We start from the raw sequence: 20,470 nt of genomic DNA, 5'->3' as shown, positions 1-20,470 counted from the left end.
TGATAGAAATAATCCGGGGGAAACACGCTAGCACCGAAGTAAGCATCAAGACGTAAATAGTCATCACCACAAGCCCATAGCCCTAAGGGCCTAAGGTCGTCGGGGCGTCACAGAGCAAGTATGAACAAGTGAGCGCCATAAAAATCGATCGCGTGCAGCAGCGAGCAGGGACTGCACGTCAAGTGCAGTCCATGAAATAATATTATCAAGCCATGACATTCTGGGCCTGCTTCGGCAACGACCTCCAGCAACACAACCCTGAAGAACAGTCAATGACAAACAGCCGGAACGAACAATATGACCAAAAAATTGCAATTTCCTTTTACGAACAGAAACAATAAGTGGGACTTGTTTGTGAATACTATTTATTTCCTCTCTAACAGACACATTCGTCCGTAAATAGTGCAGCTCTGAAAGAGTAAAAAATTACATCGACATGTACATTGGTGTGCCGAGTAGTATCGTCCTTGATTACCCATCCAACCAAGACGTTATCAGGTCCCAGACGCCGAGATCGCACGCCGAATGTGAAGTGCATCTAGCCTTGAACCTGTTGCACAAGGCACACGCATATGACAAAAATGACATCCACTCCGATTATTTCCAGAGGCCAATCATAACAGAACACAGAAATGAAACCACGGGCTCAACAAAGTACATGTAAACGCAAAGGAAATTAGTTAAAATAATCCATGAAGTGCTATTTTAATTCCAGCGCTGACTGCAGTGTGGCGTCGTGGCCCGATACCCGCTGAGCATAGACACAAACTCCATTTCACAGGAGCAAGACATACTATTTTGGAATAAAGTCATAAAGTACAGCACTCTAATGACATAACGGACACCTCGTGCAAATGCGTGGTCTGTTCATCCGGCCAACTCGGCCACGCATGAGAGTGTGTGCATATACGCGCGCACGCAAGCGCGCGCGTGAGAGTGTGTGCATGTACGCGCGCGCGTGCACACACACCATGTGTTTGGTGCGTATGGCGTACCTGTTGCGGAGATATGAAGATGGAATCATCAGTATCATGATGTTACATGTACATGTACAGTGTATGTTTGAGTGTAAAGTAAATTTTATTTCTTACACATTTCTTCGACACAACTTACTCCACATCTTCGCATTTCTCATAATCCATCCACCTACACTCCGTCTCAGTTGAGGAAAACTCTCCCAGGTACAGGTATACAATAGTCACCACAGCCATGTGATGACATTGGGATGGGTCCCAAGCACGATTGCACTCTCCAGTTACAATATAATTTATTTGTCCAGATTATCTGTGCAGACAAAATGCAATGCATAGCGGCAATCGATGGATGAAGAGAGAGTTTGTAAATACACATATCTGTCCACTTGTTCAGGAGCTTACCTTTTGGAGTTCCCATCGTTTACACGATCTCTTATGCTGTCTTGCACCTTGGCTTTGTTGACCATGGATACGCCATCCCAGAAGACATTCTACAGGAGCTACTAATGCAGAGCGTTTTTCACGCTCGATCTCGGCGATCTACCTCGTCACGCCAATAAAATCCTCCGTGACACTGGCTACAGTCACAAGAGACGTCTCAGTAAGGTAATGAGCACGACAACACCGTCGAGATCAAGGACAAAGAGAAAACAAAACACTCACTGAAAACAGCAAAGAAGAAACGAAGAAATGTACACGATTCCTATATGTTGCCACTGACAACTGGTTCGGTGGAGACGACGCTACTTTTGTTTGTCCCCAGTGGGATCGTTGCTATGCGTATCGAAGGAACTGTGACGTCATCACTTAACAGCCCCATAGCCCGTTCCTCATCACTAACTCTTTTTGATTACTAGTTCTAAGATATCTTCCGCTTCTCTTCTTCTGCCAGATGTCTTCCCAGAATCCATGTCCTAGCTCGCACACAGTCAAATGGCTTTTCCAACCGCTGTCCTCTTAGTAACCTTCACGCCCAATTACCCTGCCTGCCATTCACATTAGTTTCCTTCATACTGTTAGATTGCATTCCTGTTACCTAATGGTTGCTCGCTACTTAGGTCCATTCTTCCTCCTACCTATTCCTTTCACGTTATCTCCTTGTACGTCTTCTCCTTGCACTACTATTTCTCCCCTTGCCATGTATATGCTGTCTATGCTATATAAGCCCTATCTGCTCTTCCAGAGATCAGTTTAGTTTAGAGCAGAACAGAACAGAGTCCCTCCTGGCAGATTGAGCCGGAGCAGTTATATTCCGTTCAGAGTCCCTCCTGGCAGATTGAGCCGGAGCAGTTGTAACCATAACTTCAGGCAGGTTGAGCCAAGAAACCTACTTCACAGTCTTATTGTGTGTGCCTCCATCCGACTACTCGGCTACCCACTACACCTAGTAGGCAGGCACAGTGGGTTGGTCTAAGACCATGATTAAGAGAGGTACCAGGTTCAAGTCCTGCTTGGAAGCGGAAGGATTTTGGATCTGATCTATCCTACCCCACCGTTTAGGAGCCGCATCTGACGCCTGATCATGGGGTGGTGGCGTCCCACGGAAGCGGAAAAGTGGTTCTTGACCAGGGAGTTGTACGACTCCTTGTTCTTGACCTGCCCGGTACGCGAACCCGTCGAATTTATTTTTATTTTTAGTACCTAGTACCTGCATGCATGCAGCTTGTCATTTCGGGCATGGCGCTACATGTATTATGATAATAATACTCTTACTATTAGTCTATATTCCCCCCCCCCCCCAAGAGTACATAACCCCCGGGGGGGGGGGTTATGTACTCTTGCTATAACTATTACTTACTAATACTAGACTATGCTGCATGTGGGGATTGCCCTAAAAAAATTACCCTAAATCAGGGAGTCGTAAAATACCCCTGCCCTAAATAACTGTTACCAAGAGTACATAACCCCGTACTCTTGCTGTTACTTGATCAAAAGCCCTGATGATGGAAGTGATGATGCCCAATGGGCGAAATATTGGCAAAGTTATCTATTTTGGTGCAGCTGAGAGCCTGTTGTTTTGTGTTGCCGGAATGGCGGTACATGTACATGTGTTTTCAAGTGCAAGAAATACGCTGCAATGGAGTTTGGGAATTCTGAAGGAACGTTTTGATCAAAATAATAATAAAAATTCTCAAGAATCGCCTCAAAAAGTGTTGCTGTAAAAGCCATAATATATATACGAAGTGCTAACTCTAACGAGTTAACGAGGAGAAATCTGTCGTTAAAATAGAAATCGTTATACAGAAATCGATTCATATACTCAAACTGTCCTATTGAGCCGCGGTTGAGAATGAGTGAGAATCGTTACCTTTGGTACACGTAAGCTAGTCAATCTTGGGAAATCGTTATTATTATGTTGTTGCAGATGCGTCAAACGCATTTAAGTAGGCTAGTCAATCTTGGGAAATCGTTATTATATGTTGTTGCAGATGCGTCAAACGCATTTAACGCCCTTAACCGTGCTGTCTCACTGCACAATATCCAGCACACCTGCCCCACCATTGCTCCGGCACTGATCAACAGCTACCGCAGCCCGACTCGGCTGTTTGTGGATGGTGAATGTCTCCTGTCTTGTGAAGGCACCACGCAGGGAGATCCACTAGCCATGGCTATGTATGCCCCGGCAACCGTTCCTCTCATCCAGGAAGTGTCTCAGAGCAGAGCACTCCAGTCGTGGTATGCAGACGACTCCACTGCCGCTTCCACCATTCGAAAGCTGCATCACTGGTGGTCACTGCTTAAGCAACGAGGCCCAGCATTTGGGTACTTCCCCAATGATGCCAAGTCGGTCCTTGTTGTGAAGCCGGAGCATCTTCAGGAAGCAGAATCCCTGTTTGCTGACACGGCAGTCCAGATTCGCACGGATGGATGGCGGCATCTCGGTGCGGTACTTGGCCGGGTCTCCCGAATTCTGCAAGCAATATGTCACAGAGAAGGTAGAGACATGGGCGCTAGAGGTTGGACAACAGGCTGACTTTGCCACCACTCAGCCACAAGCGGCATACACTGCTTTTATTCATGGCCTCCGCCACAAGTGGTCGTTTGTGGCCCGGACGGTCCCAGGCATCAGCGGACTGCTAGACCCGCTGGAACACTCCATCCGACAGCGGTTCATCCCTGCTCTAACCGGTCGCCCCGCACCTGGTGACGAAGAGCGCGCCATACTGTCCCTCCCGTGTCGAGAAGGTCGTCTTGGTCTCATTGACCCGAGGTCTTTGACAGACCAATACAATATGTCTGTCGCTGTCACCAACATCCTCGTGAGCCGGATACTGGACCAAGACACCAACATGGACGAAATGCCCACCACCATCCATGCTGCCAAGCTACTAGGCTGCAGCAGCAGCAACCAGGAGAGCCGCTCGAGACCGAGCCAGTCAGCTCCTGGCCACATGTGATGCGGCGCCCACCCAGCGAACTCTGGGGATGGCGGCCGAGAAAGGAGCGTCCAACTGGCTCACTTGCCGGCCCCTGAAGCAGTTCGGGTTTGTCCTCCACAAAGGCGCCTTCGGAGACGCACTCTGTCTGCGGTTCGGCTGGGTCCCTCCTCGCCTGCCATCCACTTGTGTGTGTGGCAAGGCGGTTAACACCAGCCATGCTCTTTCGTGCCCAACTGGTGGATACCCGGCTCTCCGCCATAACACGATCCGCGACCTGACAGCCGACCTACTGCGTGAAGTGGCAACGGATGTGAAGATAGAACCTCCTCTGCAGCCCTTGGAAGGTGAAAGGCTCCGGTATCGCTCTGCCATCTTGGAAGATGGTGCTCGTCTTGATGTGGCGGCATCCGGTGTCTGGGGAAGTCGTTTTGAGCGCACGTTCTGTGATGTTCGGGTTTTTAACCCTCATGCGCGCCCGAACACTTTCTCAACTCCCGCGTCCACCTATGCCAAGCACGAACAGCAGAAGAGAAGGGCCTACGAAGAACGCGTCAGGGAGGTGGAGCATGCTTCCTTTCTCCCACTGGTATTCAGTGCATCTGGTGGGTGCGGCAAGGTAGCCCACGCTTTCCTGAAGCGTCTTGGCCATATGGTTTCGGAGAAGCGGCATGAACCCTACTCCTCCGTCATGTCCTGGATCCGCTCCCTTGTCTCCTTTGCTTTGGTTCGATCCTGCAACATGAGCCTCCGTGGTCACCGTGCTTCTCCCTACCGCAGTCGTTTGGATGCTGCCAGTCCTGTTGTGCTGGCAGTCAACGACTGTCAGTTGCGTGACTGAGACTCTTGCGGAGTAGCCGTGTCTAGCCACACTTTTATTACTGTAAAAGCAGAAATTTTCGGTGGTGTTTTATTTTCGGTAACTTCGGTGCTGACAATTTTTACCGAAAATAAAACGCACCGAAAATTTCGGTACAACCGATACTGTATACAATGTCATGTACATGTAGTATTAGCACCCTTACCTGGAGAACGGGTTTTACCGAAAATTTCCCTCTACCGAACCGCCGATTTTGGAGAATACCGAAAATATTACACCGCCGAAAATTTCTGCTTTTACAGTATCCGATGATCTTGCTATGATTCCGTGAAAAAAATTTTTATATGCGCCTCGTTAGATCGAATAATGGCTTTTACCAAGAGTCCACAAGAGTATGCAACTGTGATCTCTTTTCTATGGGCCAGATGCGCGGCGCACTGCCTTCATTACATCATTCAGCTGCAGTCCGCGCAATGCGGAAAATCAAACACCGCACTTTCCCTCTGGTTTGAAATGAACTTTCGTACGGAACTGGAGTTCACGCGCCAGAATTTAGAGATCGCGTAGGTACTGGAACGAATCGAGCAAAAACGGATGGGCTCGTACGAGAAATTGTGAGTTTGAATGCATGCTTTCAGAGCGTGATGAAGGCAAGTTACGTAATGAAGGCAGCGCGCCGCGCACTGCACTGACCCATCACCACAGTTGCATACTCTTGTTTATGCACTCTTGCTTTTACCAAGAGTCCATATGCATAACCCTAGGTTATTATGGACTCTCTCTCTCTTGCTTTTACGTATATGAAGTCAACTGCATGCTGCTAGCATGCTTGCTGATTCTGGAACGGTCATATTTTGAATCTGGCGCGCATGGCACGACGTGACTTGTCATTTTTTGTTGAGTTGTCGTAGCTAGTAACGTGCGCGTAGTAGGTAGTACGGTACGGCACTACATGTACGGGTACGGGTACGACTCGCGGATCTGAGTAGCATGCACATGATGCAGGCTAGCTGCAGGGATCCCTGACTCGCATATCCCTACTATACTAGCGCATAGCCTGGTCAGTAGATCAGTCTACCACTGTACCAGGTCTACACAGTCCTTTGCGTGTGCGTGATCATGCTGAAGCTGAGATTGAGCATTGTTTCAGATCAGTGAACATTTTTTCGTGGTGAGCATTGGTGAGTGACTTGAAACAAATAACAATCCCTGGCATAGTGCTTGTACCGACCGTATTTCTTGTATTTCAAGGAAGAAGTTAGTGAAGGTGCCTCTTCATATCTTGACCATTGGAAGGAGTAAATACCGGGGTATTCCTCTGAGGCTCATGGTTTTGTACCGTACTCGGGTCATCCACGTTTCTCACGGTCACGACGGTCACGACTCACTTCAACTGTAGTGCAGTGTTCTGTTCTCGGTTGGAAAGCTGAGCTAAGCTGCTTCCAGGAATGACTTTTCAGTGTAAAAGTGGATTGTAGTAATATAAGTCAGCTTAGTGGAGGTGTGCAGCTACAGGGTGCTTTGCTGTGGCACTGGAGTGTTGGAGTGGCAAGGCTGCGACTGCAATTGCACACTGTGAGTCTCAAGCTGTGGCAGTTTACTTCCTGTTTAATTAACACTTCTCAACGTATACTATAGAGATAAGAACCAGTCATTATGGCTAGAATTAAGCAAGCTGTACAGAGCAAGGGAAGTGAAGGCAGCAAAGGTGCCAAACGGCCATTGCGATCCATGACGCCATTGACGGGCAAGCGTATCCGAGTTACTACTGAAGGCAGGGTGAAAGTCGTCAAGAACCAGAAACGTGTGTCTGCATCCCCGAAGTCGTACACCGAGAATCCAGTCAAGGCACGGAAAAGACTGACACGACACAAGCCAGGCCAGCTGGCTTTCAAAGAAATCCGCCGGTATCAGAAGTCGGTCAACCTGTTGATACCAAAGGCACCATTCCAAAGGCTTGTCGCAGAAATCATACGGAACCATGGAGCCTTTCGCCTACAGGTAGCGGCATTAAGTGCAATGCAGGAAGCGGCTGAGGCATTTCTGGTGTCCTTATTTGAAGACACAAATATGTGTGCACTCCATGCTAACCGAGTAACCATTATGCCGAAAGATATAGAACTTGCGAGACGCATCCGTGGGGATTATCGTCGTGGTTATTGAGCTCAGACGTATGTACCTTGTGTGTGTGTGTGTGTGTGTGTGTGTGTGTGTGTGTGTGTGTGTGTGTGTGTGTGTGTGTGTGTGTGTGTGTGTGTGTGTGCAATGCCATTCGTCCACTTCTCTCTCTCTCTCTCTCTCTCATTCTTTCTCTCTTTTGTGTGTCAATCGCACTCATACCCCCTTATGCTGACCCCGAACTAGATGCATGCCATCATAATTATAGGAGAACTGTAGACCAATGTATGATGAGTCCTTATGTTAACCTTGAAATGTTACACTAGCTGGTTATGTATATGTACATGTAACACATGATCACATGCTCCGCATTTTATTAGTACACTAACCCTCTCTTATCACAACAACCTGTCCGTCGACTTTGAGCGCTGGCAAATATTGACATGCGCCTTTCATATGTGGAACACTGTCATAAAACTTTCTTCACACATAATAATTATTAGTTGTGTATCGTAGTTGTAGCTGTGTACCTAACTGTGTTATCCCTCTTTTGTTTTGTTTTGTGTACATGTAGTCTTTTTCTGTACAATGTGTTATGTCAGCGAACGATAATACGGAAGTGATACGATTTTTTTTATCCAACCTTGACTTTACCTTTGTATCGTGTTCCTTTCTGTTTTCTGGTTTTTCAACTTGTTCTGTATTATCATGTATTGTCACGTATTGGGTTCATCAAATGATGACACAGGTATGGGATGCAACCTTTATCCAAGCTTGACTTTCACTACAACATCTGCTTTGGGTTCGTTGTCGTACCGTGTTCACCCACATACATGTGCATGCCCTTATATGCGAAAAATGCGTTTTTTTTCTTCATTTCGCTAGGAAACAAATGTTCCGGATACAATGTCTTTCAATAAGAGTGTTCAAGTCTTCAAATACATATTTGGGCACCCTGTAAGAAGACCTTAGGGTCTGTTGGGAATGCCCAAGTAAAATAATAAAATACAATACAATACAAATACACTCTTGGGTCTTGAGTTCTTTTTCATGCCTTTATTTGTGGAAGTGCCCTTGTGTTCGACTTAGTGCTGAAGCGATTGTACCAATTACTCAATCAACTAATCGTTACTCGTTAGGGGTTTTGAGTCCGAAAAGTACTGAAACCCCTGTTTTTTGTGAAGCTTGAATCAGCTTCTGTCGTGAGTATGCAGTTGCCAGGGGTATGGTTCATGTCCTGAGGTTCAATTGCCTTCGAAACTGCCATGTTTCGGAGCTACCCTTTCACTATTGCACAGATTTTTGGTATTATGAAGACATAGCTTGTGGTCCAGTGACTTCGGCGTTTGTCGCGTGCACGTGCAGGCCTACTTAGTAATTTTGCACAAATTCTGACACTATTTGCAAGCGATAGGTGAAAACCCACGATCGTTTCAGCCCTAATTCGAATATAAGTGCGGGGCCCTTTTATGCGCATGGTATACGGTATGTGTTACTTGTACGCTCACAAAGAACAAAGAAATGGCACTTGTACTGGCAGCTAGGGTTTGATACTATAATTTTTGTGATGACAGATGAAACAAGATCAAGTGACCAGCCGGGCTTAAATTCACGTACTGTAGGCATCGAAGAAAAGCGACCCATATCGGGTTAAAGAGTGGGCTCCACCAATACGATATGAGGAGCATGTAGCTTGAACTCGTTATCCGAGTCTACGTGTTTCTTTTCAGACACAAGCTTCTGGGTTCCAGTACACACTTGGTACATGCTCTGTGTGGATATCTTTTCTGAACCAGCATTGCAGCCGATCACGAAAGAGTGCCACAGCACAATCACAATTGGGAGGTTTCGCCCTACGTACTCGCGTATAAAATCCATATGTCATACGCGCCGGGGAGCAAGGGCAACTTTCATACGTAAACAGTCTTTCTATGGATTTCCATAGGAAAGCGCTTTCCTGCGCTCCCTCCTCTGTATGGAGGACTTTCTGAAATATATTTTTCCTCATTTCCGGATTAATTTATCCATGGCATTGTTCAAGCCGCGCGAAGCACAAGGTCCGCAACTCGTGGAAATATGGTATCCATAGCAATCACCTATTAATAGTTTGGAGCGAAACCCCAACAGTGCGGATTCTTGCGTATGAAAATCACGTGCTACTCCTACATTGTTTTCATGCGTACGAGCTCGCGAGGTCAGTCTCGTTGTCTAGAAAACGACCAATCAGCGATGCTCCCGCCAAGACCTTTATCACAAGTAACTAAATTGTAATTTTACTACTTTCTTATGACATGTTTGGGCCTTGACTTACATTGGATTATACATGTAGTTGCTGCTGACATTACAATCATGTATGTATGTATGTATGTATGTATGTATGTATGTATGTATGTATGTATGTATGTATGTATGTATGTATGTATGTAAACTCGGAGGGAGTTGTGGTTGCTCGTGAGAGTGCTCAATACACCAAGGTGCAGAGCCTAGTACACACACTTGAGAGGGACGAAAAGCGTTTCTTCTGTAACTCTGAGTTTCACGGTTTTAACCGATCATCAGACAGCAACTGATGATCGGTTAAAACCGTGAAACTCAGAGTTACAGAAGAAACGCTTTTCGTCCCTCTCAAGTGTGTGTATGTATGTATGTATGTATGTACTCTAAACAGTAGATGTACTGGTTAGATTTGTACCACTTTTTTCTTTCTCCACTCTTAAAAAAATTTGATTGTGTTTCTCTATACACCTACAATTGTATAGCCGGTGGTAACGCGAACGTGCAAACTTTACTTTTACTCTAAAAAATGATCCCAGGATCGAACTCATTACATGCAGGGAGTAGTATTTTACTACACCCTGATAGCAAGAGCCTCCTCCCCCCCCCCCCCCCTACTCTTGCTGATAGTAGGTGCCATGACCGACCGGGGAGGGGGCTCTCTCAAATACCCGCCCCTATTTTAAACTAAAAATAGCCCCATAAGATATCAACAATAATGAAGTGAACAAGTTCACATATCAAGAGCTATGCAGCATTTCATTTACTTCTCTGCACACAAATCGAAAAAATCCAAAATCTTGACGGTCCACTGAGTATAATCCACTCTTCACGTACATGTACATGACTATATTTGCTGCGATGCAAATTAGTGGGGTAACACGTGCAGTTGAAATATTCAATGATCTTGACTTGATTGAACTGCTAGGCTTGGTCAGCTTCTATGCAAGTAGAATGAAACCACATTCCAAAAACGTTAGCCCTAGGAGCTCAGGCTCATCAACTCCATACACCGCAGGAAAGAGTACTACATAATCATGTGTGTACTGCAATTAAAAAAAAAGCTGCTTGCAAGCATAATTCAATTATGCCACTAGATGCAAGTAAAGGGAGATAACAATAGTCATACCACCATAACAGTTTAGTGAGTCTTTCCTACAAATCAGTCAGTATACTCACTGGCTAACTACCCTGCATCCAGGTGAAGCAAAACACGGCATTGATTGTGTGTCACGCTGAGTCACCCTACATAATACTTCGAAGTAGGAAAGTTTAATTTTGAATGTGTATGTGTATGTGTATGTGTATGCGTCGATACAATCCGCGGCAATCTTGTAGAGCTACAGTTTCAGAACCGAACGTTTCCGCTCCCTTCTCGTAGTATGGGAAAAAGAAAAAGGTCAAGCAGCAAATAAAATACAGTAGCTCTAAGTAGGTAAGATATGATTGAAACATCACGCTACAAGGGTGAGAAAGTGTCTACAACGTCTCAAATGGGAAATGGCTTAAAAAAAAACGTTGAACTATAATCAGTGAGGAGTAACATTCATGACACTTTCGCGAGGACTAACGCCAAACAACCAAACCGTGAACACACAAAATAATATTACACACATTTCTGTACCTGTTTTTAAGTCAACTCCTTCAAACTTATGAATAGTTTTTTATAACTCAAACTAGTGAAGATAACTAAAGTAGCTAACTCTTTCACAGTTATTCTAATAATGCAGCAGAGCATTTCAGAATCATACGGATCTTGTTGTTCGCCAGGGCATGACTCATTTACTATTGGCCCGGCTCACAGCTATTCACTGCTCTGCGGAAATCTCAACCTCTTCATCCACAGCATTACGGGATTGCTTGCGCACCAAGTAACGAGTGAGATCAACGCCAAGATCCTTCAGCCCTTTCAAGTACTCCAAGTCTGCATGCTTGGCACCCTTGGCAGCCTGCAAGATGAACCGTGACATATGAGAAAGTATGTGAGCAAACGAAGAATGAAATAGCTGTAGCACACTGGTTTCAAATGTATGTGCTTCTGGCCACACTTCGTGTAAAGGCTAGCATGCCTACATGTACAACAATGATAAGGACAACACAGCACAATGGCCGGTAAACTCACAAGCAAGGCTTATTATACATTGTATATATATATATATGCACAACAACGTTCATTCATTTTGAGGATAGCGATCAACAGGACAAACTGAATCGAATTTCACAACGGCTTTTACAAATTTTCGGCAGCTATTTAATTTCGGCTATATTCGGCACCGACCCAAAACGCCTAAATTAAAACGCCGATGAAATTTTTCACAGCATCTGTCGCACTATACCATGTACCATGCCCTCTACCCCACGCCGAAAATAAATCGCCGCCGAAATGTCAAAAATCGTGAAGTGCCGAAATTTTGCAGCGCCGAAATTTTGTATATTTAACAGTAATAACAAGTTGTACATGTATGTGGAAGAATGACATTATATGATGAGATGGACAAACTCGGAGGCCCGGAAAATGTGACTACAATGCAGAAATTGGTGGACGATAAAGCTGTTATGAAATGCCGCTTCAGTTGGTCCTGTAGATGGCTATCCTCAAATTGTTGACGCCTCGCCGATTATTTAGATGTTTACTCTTGCGCTATGATACCTGTTACCCCTCAGAATTTCCCACCTTGCTCCCCCTGATGTTCAGGCTGCCCGCTTTGGAGCCATCAGTTGCCTGATGATCGTAGTAATACGTGAAACTTGCCACACAGCTTGGAATAAATCATGCAGAGAATGTCCTGTATAGGACATTCTCGGCATGATTTATTCCAAAGTAATACTTGAAGTACCAGTTTCACACTCGTTACGATCGCTTCAAAGTTTAGGTCAGATGAGCCAAGCACAGGTATCTGCAACAACCCCCCCCCCCTCCCCCGTACCCGTAACCTCCCTTCCACGCCTCCCCGGCTACATACAATGTATGAGTGCAACGTCCGGTTCAGGCCCAAAGATCTTACGTCAAGACGAGCCTGATCCCAGAGTGCCTCTTTCTCCAGCTGTGCACGGTGAAGTATCTCTGCACACTGCCTCTGCGTTGATGCGTTGGTCCGTTCAAGAGCCTGCGATGAAACAGCAATACATGTACATGCAGCTACTGCCAATTAGGATACAGTCCATTCATTAGGATACAGTCCATTCATTAGAAACTGACCCGCGACGTTGCTGAGAACGTACTCAAGGCCACATTTGAGAAATTACCATAATTATGAAAAGATGGAGTGTGATTTTCAGAAACGCGAAGAGACGTGGTGTGAATGAAATATTGAAATATCGTACGACGAGCCAGGAGCGCAAATTTCGAAAAAGGAAGGAATAGGACAGGGGATCCCACTGAAAACCAGCAATTAGCAGCAAATATTGGTGCAAACCTGGCCGACTATTTAACTTTCTTTTAAAATGGAAAATTCCACTGCCGGGGAAAGTTTAAAGGCTGAATTGCACGAATCACCCATGAACGGGGCCTGTGGAAAGAAAATAAATCTTTGATTGGATCTACTATAAAGATGTACCGGTACAGTCAACTTTGCGTATAACGACACTCGGCGGGGCATCAGAAAAGACTCCTATTCACGAAGTGTCCTTATACCTGAAGTCTCATTATGTGTATTACAGTTAGATGGGACTTAGCTCTGGGCGTGGAAATTCTGTCGGTATTCGCTAATTGTCGTTATTTCCGCAGTCGTTATTAGCCAAGTTGACTGTACATGTATAGTTTAAAAAAGTTTCCGATGAATGGACTGTAGTCACATCTGTTACACACGGCCAGAGCAAGCCGGGCAGTCGAAGGTGCCTCGCATACCAGTACTTCAGTATTACGGTACTACCCTAATTATATGTACAGTAAAACCTGTAATGGCGACCACTCGGATATGGCGAACACTCGACCATGGCGACCACTTTTCCTTGTCACGGACTCATTCACATTCAAAACAGCTCGAAACAGCTCGAAGACGACCACTCGCTCAACGCGACCGACGGCCATCCACCCGCGGCCGCGTTGCACCCTGCTAGTACCGTAAAATCCCGCCAGAGCGCCCCGTCTCTCCCATCCGCCCCTCCCTGACTTCTTGTCAGGGACGTGATTGATTGTATCCTCGTATGACTCTGTCGCAGTCTGTGATGCCGTATAGTACTGCAGACGCGTGCTCGGCTCCGTTGGAAATGTACGCAACAGTGCCCACCCTCTTGACCATGGATCGCACAAACCCTGCAAACCCTGCGTTTTGTCAGGTCTGTGCGACTCCTGGCTCTTGACCTTTGGTCGGTGTACGAGATGCACGAACAGTTTTCGTAGGGTGAGTACTTTTTCATGTAGCACTGAATGCGGCAAGTAGGACTCACCCATCCGCCCCTCCCCACCTGAACTCAGGCTGAAGCGTCGAGGAGGTAGGGGCGCTCTGGCGGGATTTTACGGTACATGTAAATGTACGCATTGCATGGTGTACCATGATGCATATAGATCTACACATCAGTGCAGGAAGTATAGATGTACATGGTGCATGCACGACACTTGACAGGTCTGAGGACCCCAGGCAGTGCAAGCACATGAGTCGTGCTAGAGTAGCATAGGTGTGTGCACTGTGATACACTGATCAAAATGATATACCACATGTATTATGATGTGGATATAGTCACGTGACCCACTGAACCTGGATAAGAAGACCACCTGGCCACGGCGACCACTTGTTCTCGTCCCTTGAGGGGTCGCCTTAGACTGGTTTCACTGTACATTGTTAAAAATCAATGGAACCCTGCACCAAAGTAGTGGTTGCGACTTCGGCGATGATTTGACTCACTGGCTCATGCTGCTATCTGGTGTTCACGAGGTGTTTGTCGCGCTGGAAACGGAGCGTCTCTGTATGTTTGTATCCCTGGTAATGTTTGTGCCTGGAGAGCACTATATAAGTGGTGCTCTTCAGGCACAATCTTCCTCAGCCTACTCAAGCTCAACTGATGAGGGGTGAATTCCCCGAAACACTGTGTATTGAGCAGGGAGTGGTGCTTTCTTGCAGGTTTGCCGAGTCGAAGGTTCGATTGACTTCTCGTGTGCTCTGGATGGCAGTCGTGAGTCAGTCAAGTGTCAAGTAACGTCGGCGGAATAGCGCGAGCTCCGGTGTGGGGAGCAAACCCTTTTTTGGAACCCTGCACCCCTAGGTTTTTCGGCAATGGGGCACATGGGAAACGGTAAATCAACTAAAATACCCCCCCCCCCCCCATTGATGAATACACTGTAGTAATACTGACAGCATACACTAGAAATATAAACACACGATAGGCAACCACACAACTTACATGCTTGTGCTGTGCCTCTGCCTCTTGTTTCTGCTGCTGCTTCTCGACACGATCAACCTCTTTACTGAGCTTCATCTGCTCGCACTTCTGCCGCATTTCCTCCAAGTCGGTATTGAGCCTCAGCTCAGTGCGTGCCTGGATGGCCTTGTCATGCATGGTTTGTAGGGACTCCGCCGCATGGTAGCCTCGGTACACCACCTAGCAACACAGGGAATTCAGGCAAGCCAGGGAATTCAGGGAACACAGGGCATTCAGGCAACGCACCGTCAGTGCGTTGCCACTACTGCGAAGTACATGTACCGCTACAAGCCAGCTGGGCTAAAGTCTACAGACGACTAGCAAAATGGACTGTGCATGTACTTGTACTAGCCAAGTGTGAGCAAAGTCACTTGTTACAGCACTGCCATATTGATGATTGATTCTATTTAAAAAGGATTGTCCAAAGGCTGCTGCTTGTTAGCTGGCATGCACTGTCAAATGAACCGTGTAACTACTCTGGCTTGGATAACAACTATCCAACCTCAGTGTATTCAATCAGAATGCCGGAAGCCCGAGGGACAGGATGCAACGATTGCATCCATTTCTGATAGCAAATCATCCAAACTTCCCCAGACATTTCCCACAGCTAATTAGTACTGCGGCCCTGCATCCAGCAGTACAGCAGCAGCGTTGCAAACATGACCGCCATAGTACTATGCAAACTAAATACACAGCTGGAAGTGTTTCACCGGATACGTACCTTGGTAACTTCAAAACCAATGTGCTTGCTACGTCTCATTAACTGTGAATAGGTCGAGAGCTTGCTAAGCACTGAAGTCTGCTTCAGAAGCTTCTCATAGGTGATGGTTGCAGCGAAGGCAATGACGTCCGAGCAAACAGCATTGACAAAGTCAGCAATCGGGTCATGCGTCTGCACCAGCATGGTTTCCACCTGCATATGCAGGTACACATGTCAGTAATGATCACCGGCAGATGAATAGCACTTTAATAAAAGATATACTTCGAAGTACAGCATGATTACCATGCAGCTACATTGTACACAAAACTTGTCAATTTGAAAGCAGCCGCTGTTGGTTTACATGCACATGCAGATCCACCGTGTCACCCACAAGCACACACACATGGTCATACAGTGTCATGTGAATACATCAAATTCAACAAAGTATCGTGGCAAGATGTGTATGACCAGAGTATTGTAATTGCCTGTGTAACTCATCGCTCTAAGTTGTAGTGATGCAGTCTATTTGCCTAGCTACACGAAATCCATCTCATAATCTGATTTAAAAATCTCAGATAACATACGTATCTACTCCACAATGCTCCTGTAGTTCCCATACGCAGCAGCGAAACCACTCAGCCTTTGTCTTGCTACCTCTCCTCTCGCACATTAGTCTCTGACTGGCCACCGGCCATCGTGAGAATACAGCTCTTTTCTAACGCACCTGCACACGTTGTAATTCATGTCATTCGTATGTTTAGCACAAAACTCCGGTACTGTGTACTTACATCGCGTAGCTCATAGAAGATCATCAGCTTGACGCGCAGAGTGACATCATCCTTTGTCCGTACCTTAGTAACACCACAAACAGCCGGGATACAGTCACGGTCGACATACGTCTTGGTACATGGACTGCAATGGCAATGAAAACAATGACTGCATGCAGTTCCGCACAGTGTACATGTAGGCAGCAGAGTGCACATACAAATACAGTAGCATACTTCCTGTCCAAACCCTATCTCAGTGCGGGATAATGCAGACAGTTCACAGGTCTAGCGGCACGCATAACTGTTACGCATGGTGACAGTGATGCCATCCAAAGCTCTTGCTACTAACACACCACCACCCATGCATACACACCACCACCTTACCTCGTTAACATTGTAGTAAAAGTGCTGCGGGACAACCCTCAACTTGTTGAACACATCCTTGCCAGGAATCATACGCGCCTTGTTGTTGGGGTCAGATCCATGCCACTTAAACTCGTGCAGCCATTCGTGTGCAGTAGGTGCAAACAGAATAGGACCTGCAGCAGAAGAACATGGTAACTGTGTGAGGCGGCATGCTGCCTCAGTGCCCGGGGCCACGATAAACTACTATGGGTGCGGCAATGCTCAATCGCCAGATCATCACCGCAGTGCATTGCAACACAGCTTCAATCGCCAGATCATCACCGCAGTGCATTGCAACACAGCTTCATTACAATCATGCAAAAACTGGGATTACGAAGTGACCGTCCTGTCATGGCCGTGCAGAGTACCACAAACATGCTGATCACTACACAGCATGATGCGGACACAGCAAAACCCGGGCAGTAAATCCTATATCTAGAGAACATTGTAATAAGAGACCCGCTGTATTTAGAGACTGACTCCGGATCTCAGCCACCATACCATGATTAGTTAACACACACACACATATCGACCTGTGTAGTACTACACGAACTGACTGACCACCTACCAACAATGGTTTTCTTTGCATTGTCCGGGACGGTCACTGGTCGGCGCTAACCTCAGGTTCAACACTACCCGTACTACTGCTAGTGCCAAGAGTAGATCATAGTAACCCCCCCCCCCCCCCAAGAGTGTGTAACTCTGCATATGGGGTCTCCGACGGCGAAAACTCACATCACGTGTCTCAGATACGTTCGTACCACGTACAAACGAAGGATAGCGTGTACACAATCCGAATATCTGCCATGATCATGCTGGGGATTAGCATACCCACAGTGAGTTTCTGTCAGAGAGTGCTCTTTTTATTACTCCGCTGCTCGCTAAAAACGGGCTGGAAACGTACACCTGCAACACTGCACCATGTGATGTGAGTTTTCGCCATCGGCGTACCCCATAGAAAGGGTATCAGGAATTGCACACTCTTGGGGGGTTATATACTCCTGCTAGTACACGTAGGCAATAGGCGATGATTGCACAGCCACGGCTGTATGCACACTTGCACATGCCATTGCACACTGCAACCACACCTAACCCTGATGTACTGCATAGCCAGCAGTAGCATTGGTGTTAAGTTACTGTTAACGCAGCCATGCACGTTCCACGTTGTACAGACTGCACATGTACTTCAATAGCAGCCAGCCTACCTTGGCAGCCAACCTACCTTGGACAATGCGCCTTTGGATGTTACCTTCCTTCTGGTTATACACGACTAACATCTGGTTTGCATCCAGGGAGATCATGTCTATTGCCTAAAGCCACAGCCACAACCAAGGAGAAGGTGACGAAACGCAGTCATGTTTGTGGTACATCATTACGCATCGCTGGAAAATAGTCAGTTCCCTCAGTCTATACACGTGTGTGCACATAAATCTGCTACTCTTAAAATCCAATCGCCTTCCGCATGTGGAGTACTATGTGTGTGTGTGGGGGGGGGGGGGGGGGGGTGATATCAAGGGAAGTGACCATGTATAGTATAATGTATTACAGAGTACAGTCGTCAGTCACCGGTGCTCATCCCAGCATAACCAAAAGGAACATTTTTGATGAACCAAACCACTGGCCTCGGGGAGTGTGATGTCTGGTGTACAATGTATGGCTCAGCCGAATGTAGTACATGTACTGAATCATCATTGCTGAGAACTTCACGACTTCATGACAATTGGAGCCATATAAATCCTACCCACCAGCTTAAGAGGGCTGCCGTGCAATATCACTTCTGCAACGCGCTGAGTATCGAGTGGTGTTATTTTGCTGAGTATCGAGTGGTGTTATTTCGCTGAGTATCGAGTGGTGTTATTTTGCTGAGTATCGAGTGGTGTTATTTTGCTGAGTATCGAGTGGTGGTGTTATTTTGCTGAGTATCGAGTGGTGTTGTTATTTTGCTGAGTATCGAGTGGTGTTGTTATTTTGCTGAGTATCGAGTGGTGTTGTTATTTTGCTGAGTATCGAGTGGTGTTATTTTGCTGAGTATCGAGTGGTGTTGTTATTTTGCTGAGTATCGAGTGGTGTTATTTTGCTGAGTATCGAGTGGTGTTATTTTGCTGAGTATCGAGTGGTGTTATTTTGCTGAGTATCGAGTGGTGTTGTTATTTTGCTGAGTATCGAGTGGTGTTATTTTGCTGAGTATCGAGTGGTGTTGTTATTTTGCATAGCGTAAAGGCACATTGCAGCAAAACCCGGCACAGCACACACAATCCAGCGCACACAATCCAAACCTTCGAGCGAGCCAGAGCACTTTTAAACTGGGTCACATGTGTTCGCCGTGCAGAAAGTAACATGCATCGCACGTCGGTCATCGCAGAAGTTGAACTTACGTTACTGAGCTCAACTTCCCATGAGGCGGCCTGCGATGAAACTGTGACAAGGATGAGATGTTTTGAAGAAGCTCGCAGCTCATTGCGTTGCAAAAGTGATATTGTGCGTCGTGATTTCGGGGAAGGTGCCTTGCACTACATACCGCCCGTATGCGCTTGGTCTCCCGGCACTCCAAACATGACACCGTCCCCTGTGTTGCATGTAGGGCTTCTAATCCTTGGCATCAAGTGTACGTCATAATACAGTTCGCTGTTAATATTAATTAACATGTTGTTGTTACTCCAGATTGCACCCCTTTCCTACCGTACAAGGCATTGCTAGTTGCTCCGCATCACAAGACTCGCAACAACGCAGCAATGCCAGCATGCGGCAAAGCAGCTGATACCTTTACAATAAATATGCGCGCGCCTACCTTGACCGTTTCGTGTTCTAGCGGGTTGATAAACAGCTCGCATGGTCCGGGACGATGCTCCACTTCGCCATCCTTGTGTCGGATCATCAGGTACTGCAACTGCGACGCCGTAATACGATTCAGCATTCGTATCCGCTCACGATAGAGGAACAAGCGACAAGGCCCAGCCACCACAAGACTCTCGCCAAGGTGATTTGTCACCAGGCCCTGCTGGCCTTCGCGGATCGTCTTGTATTTCATGTTTCAGCAATCACAGACAAAACTTCAACCTCCAGCTCGCTATTTTCCCTATTTTCTAAGAACGAAATTGGGTGAAGATGTCAGCCACGATGCCTTTTATCGACACACAGCTCATAGAGCTACGCTAGATAGCAGCCCTACAGGAAAAAATCTGATTATCATAAGGCGAGGTGAACAATACCACGGTTCCCGCACAGACCCTCACTACGGGCCTCAGTCTGAAACAGTTCCGTACAATCGTTCTAGACTCTAGCTAGCTGTTCTTTGCAAGGAAGAACTCGCAGGAAGTCTTGACGTCGAGAAGTGTTGTTTGCCTCAACCAAACATAGAGTAATCGCCAGAAAAAGTAACATAGTTAGTGAAGTCAATGTGATGGTATGGTCTTGCTTGTCACCGGGCCTGCGGATTTTCGGGCTTGCCTATTTTCGAGGTGCACGCACGTGAGTCAATCGAACCAAACGCGACGTTTTCTTGCTGACTTCGGCGTTTGTCGCGTGCACGTGCAGGCCGTTCAAGTACAGCAAGAGGATATTATAGTGCTCATCATGCCTGCCTACAATTTTGTAGGCGCCTCGGCCTCGCGACTCAGAGTCAGACTGTCATCATGGTCATTTATATCAGACGACTAACTTTCAAGAAACACAATGCT

The 20,470-nt window shown here is 46.6% G+C and overlaps 1 protein-coding gene and 1 long non-coding RNA gene across 2 annotated transcripts; both read right to left on the bottom strand.

Annotated features, from left to right (window-relative positions):
• LOC135806154 (uncharacterized) lies at positions 1–1,756 on the bottom strand. The gene is made up of 3 exons (XR_010551212.1): positions 1,377–1,756; positions 1,114–1,284; positions 1–550 (listed from the first exon to the last, which is right to left on the bottom strand). It is a non-coding gene; the product is annotated as an uncharacterized LOC135806154 (long non-coding RNA).
• Positions 1,757–10,363: 8,607 nt separating this feature from the next.
• Positions 10,364–20,167, bottom strand: LOC135806153 (uncharacterized). The gene is made up of 8 exons (XM_065320305.1): positions 19,582–20,167; positions 18,016–18,103; positions 16,773–16,927; positions 16,410–16,472; positions 15,643–15,834; positions 14,904–15,101; positions 12,569–12,670; positions 10,364–11,512 (listed from the first exon to the last, which is right to left on the bottom strand). The coding sequence occupies exons 1-8, from the start codon at positions 19,819–19,821 to the stop codon at positions 11,372–11,374; spliced, it is 1,179 nt and encodes a 392-aa protein (XP_065176377.1). The 5' UTR covers positions 19,822–20,167; the 3' UTR covers positions 10,364–11,371.
• Between the last annotated feature and the right edge of the window lie 303 nt (positions 20,168–20,470).

The sequence above is a fragment of the Sycon ciliatum genome, chromosome 1 (assembly GCF_964019385.1).
Source record: "Sycon ciliatum chromosome 1, ocSycCili1.1, whole genome shotgun sequence".
NCBI classification, from domain to species: Eukaryota; Metazoa; Porifera; class Calcarea; order Leucosolenida; family Sycettidae; genus Sycon; species Sycon ciliatum.
Note: the sequence above shows the minus strand (reverse complement) of the source record. Positions and strands in the feature narration are given on the sequence as shown.

What these genes read in the sequence shown, in the direction of transcription:
- LOC135806153 (XM_065320305.1), bottom strand. Translation starts at nt 19,821, where the DNA reads ATGAAATACAAGACGATCCGCGAAGGCCAGCAGGGCCTGGTGACAAAT. An exon ending in TTGGTTTTGAAGTTACCAAG is followed by an intron (nt 15,102 to 15,642) that starts GTACGTATCCGG and finishes CTGTGTTGCTAG; the next exon opens with GTGGTGTACCGAGGCTACCA. An exon ending in CAGAGGCACAGCACAAGCAT is followed by an intron (nt 12,671 to 14,903) that starts GTAAGTTGTGTG and finishes GTTTCATCGCAG; the next exon opens with GCTCTTGAACGGACCAACGC.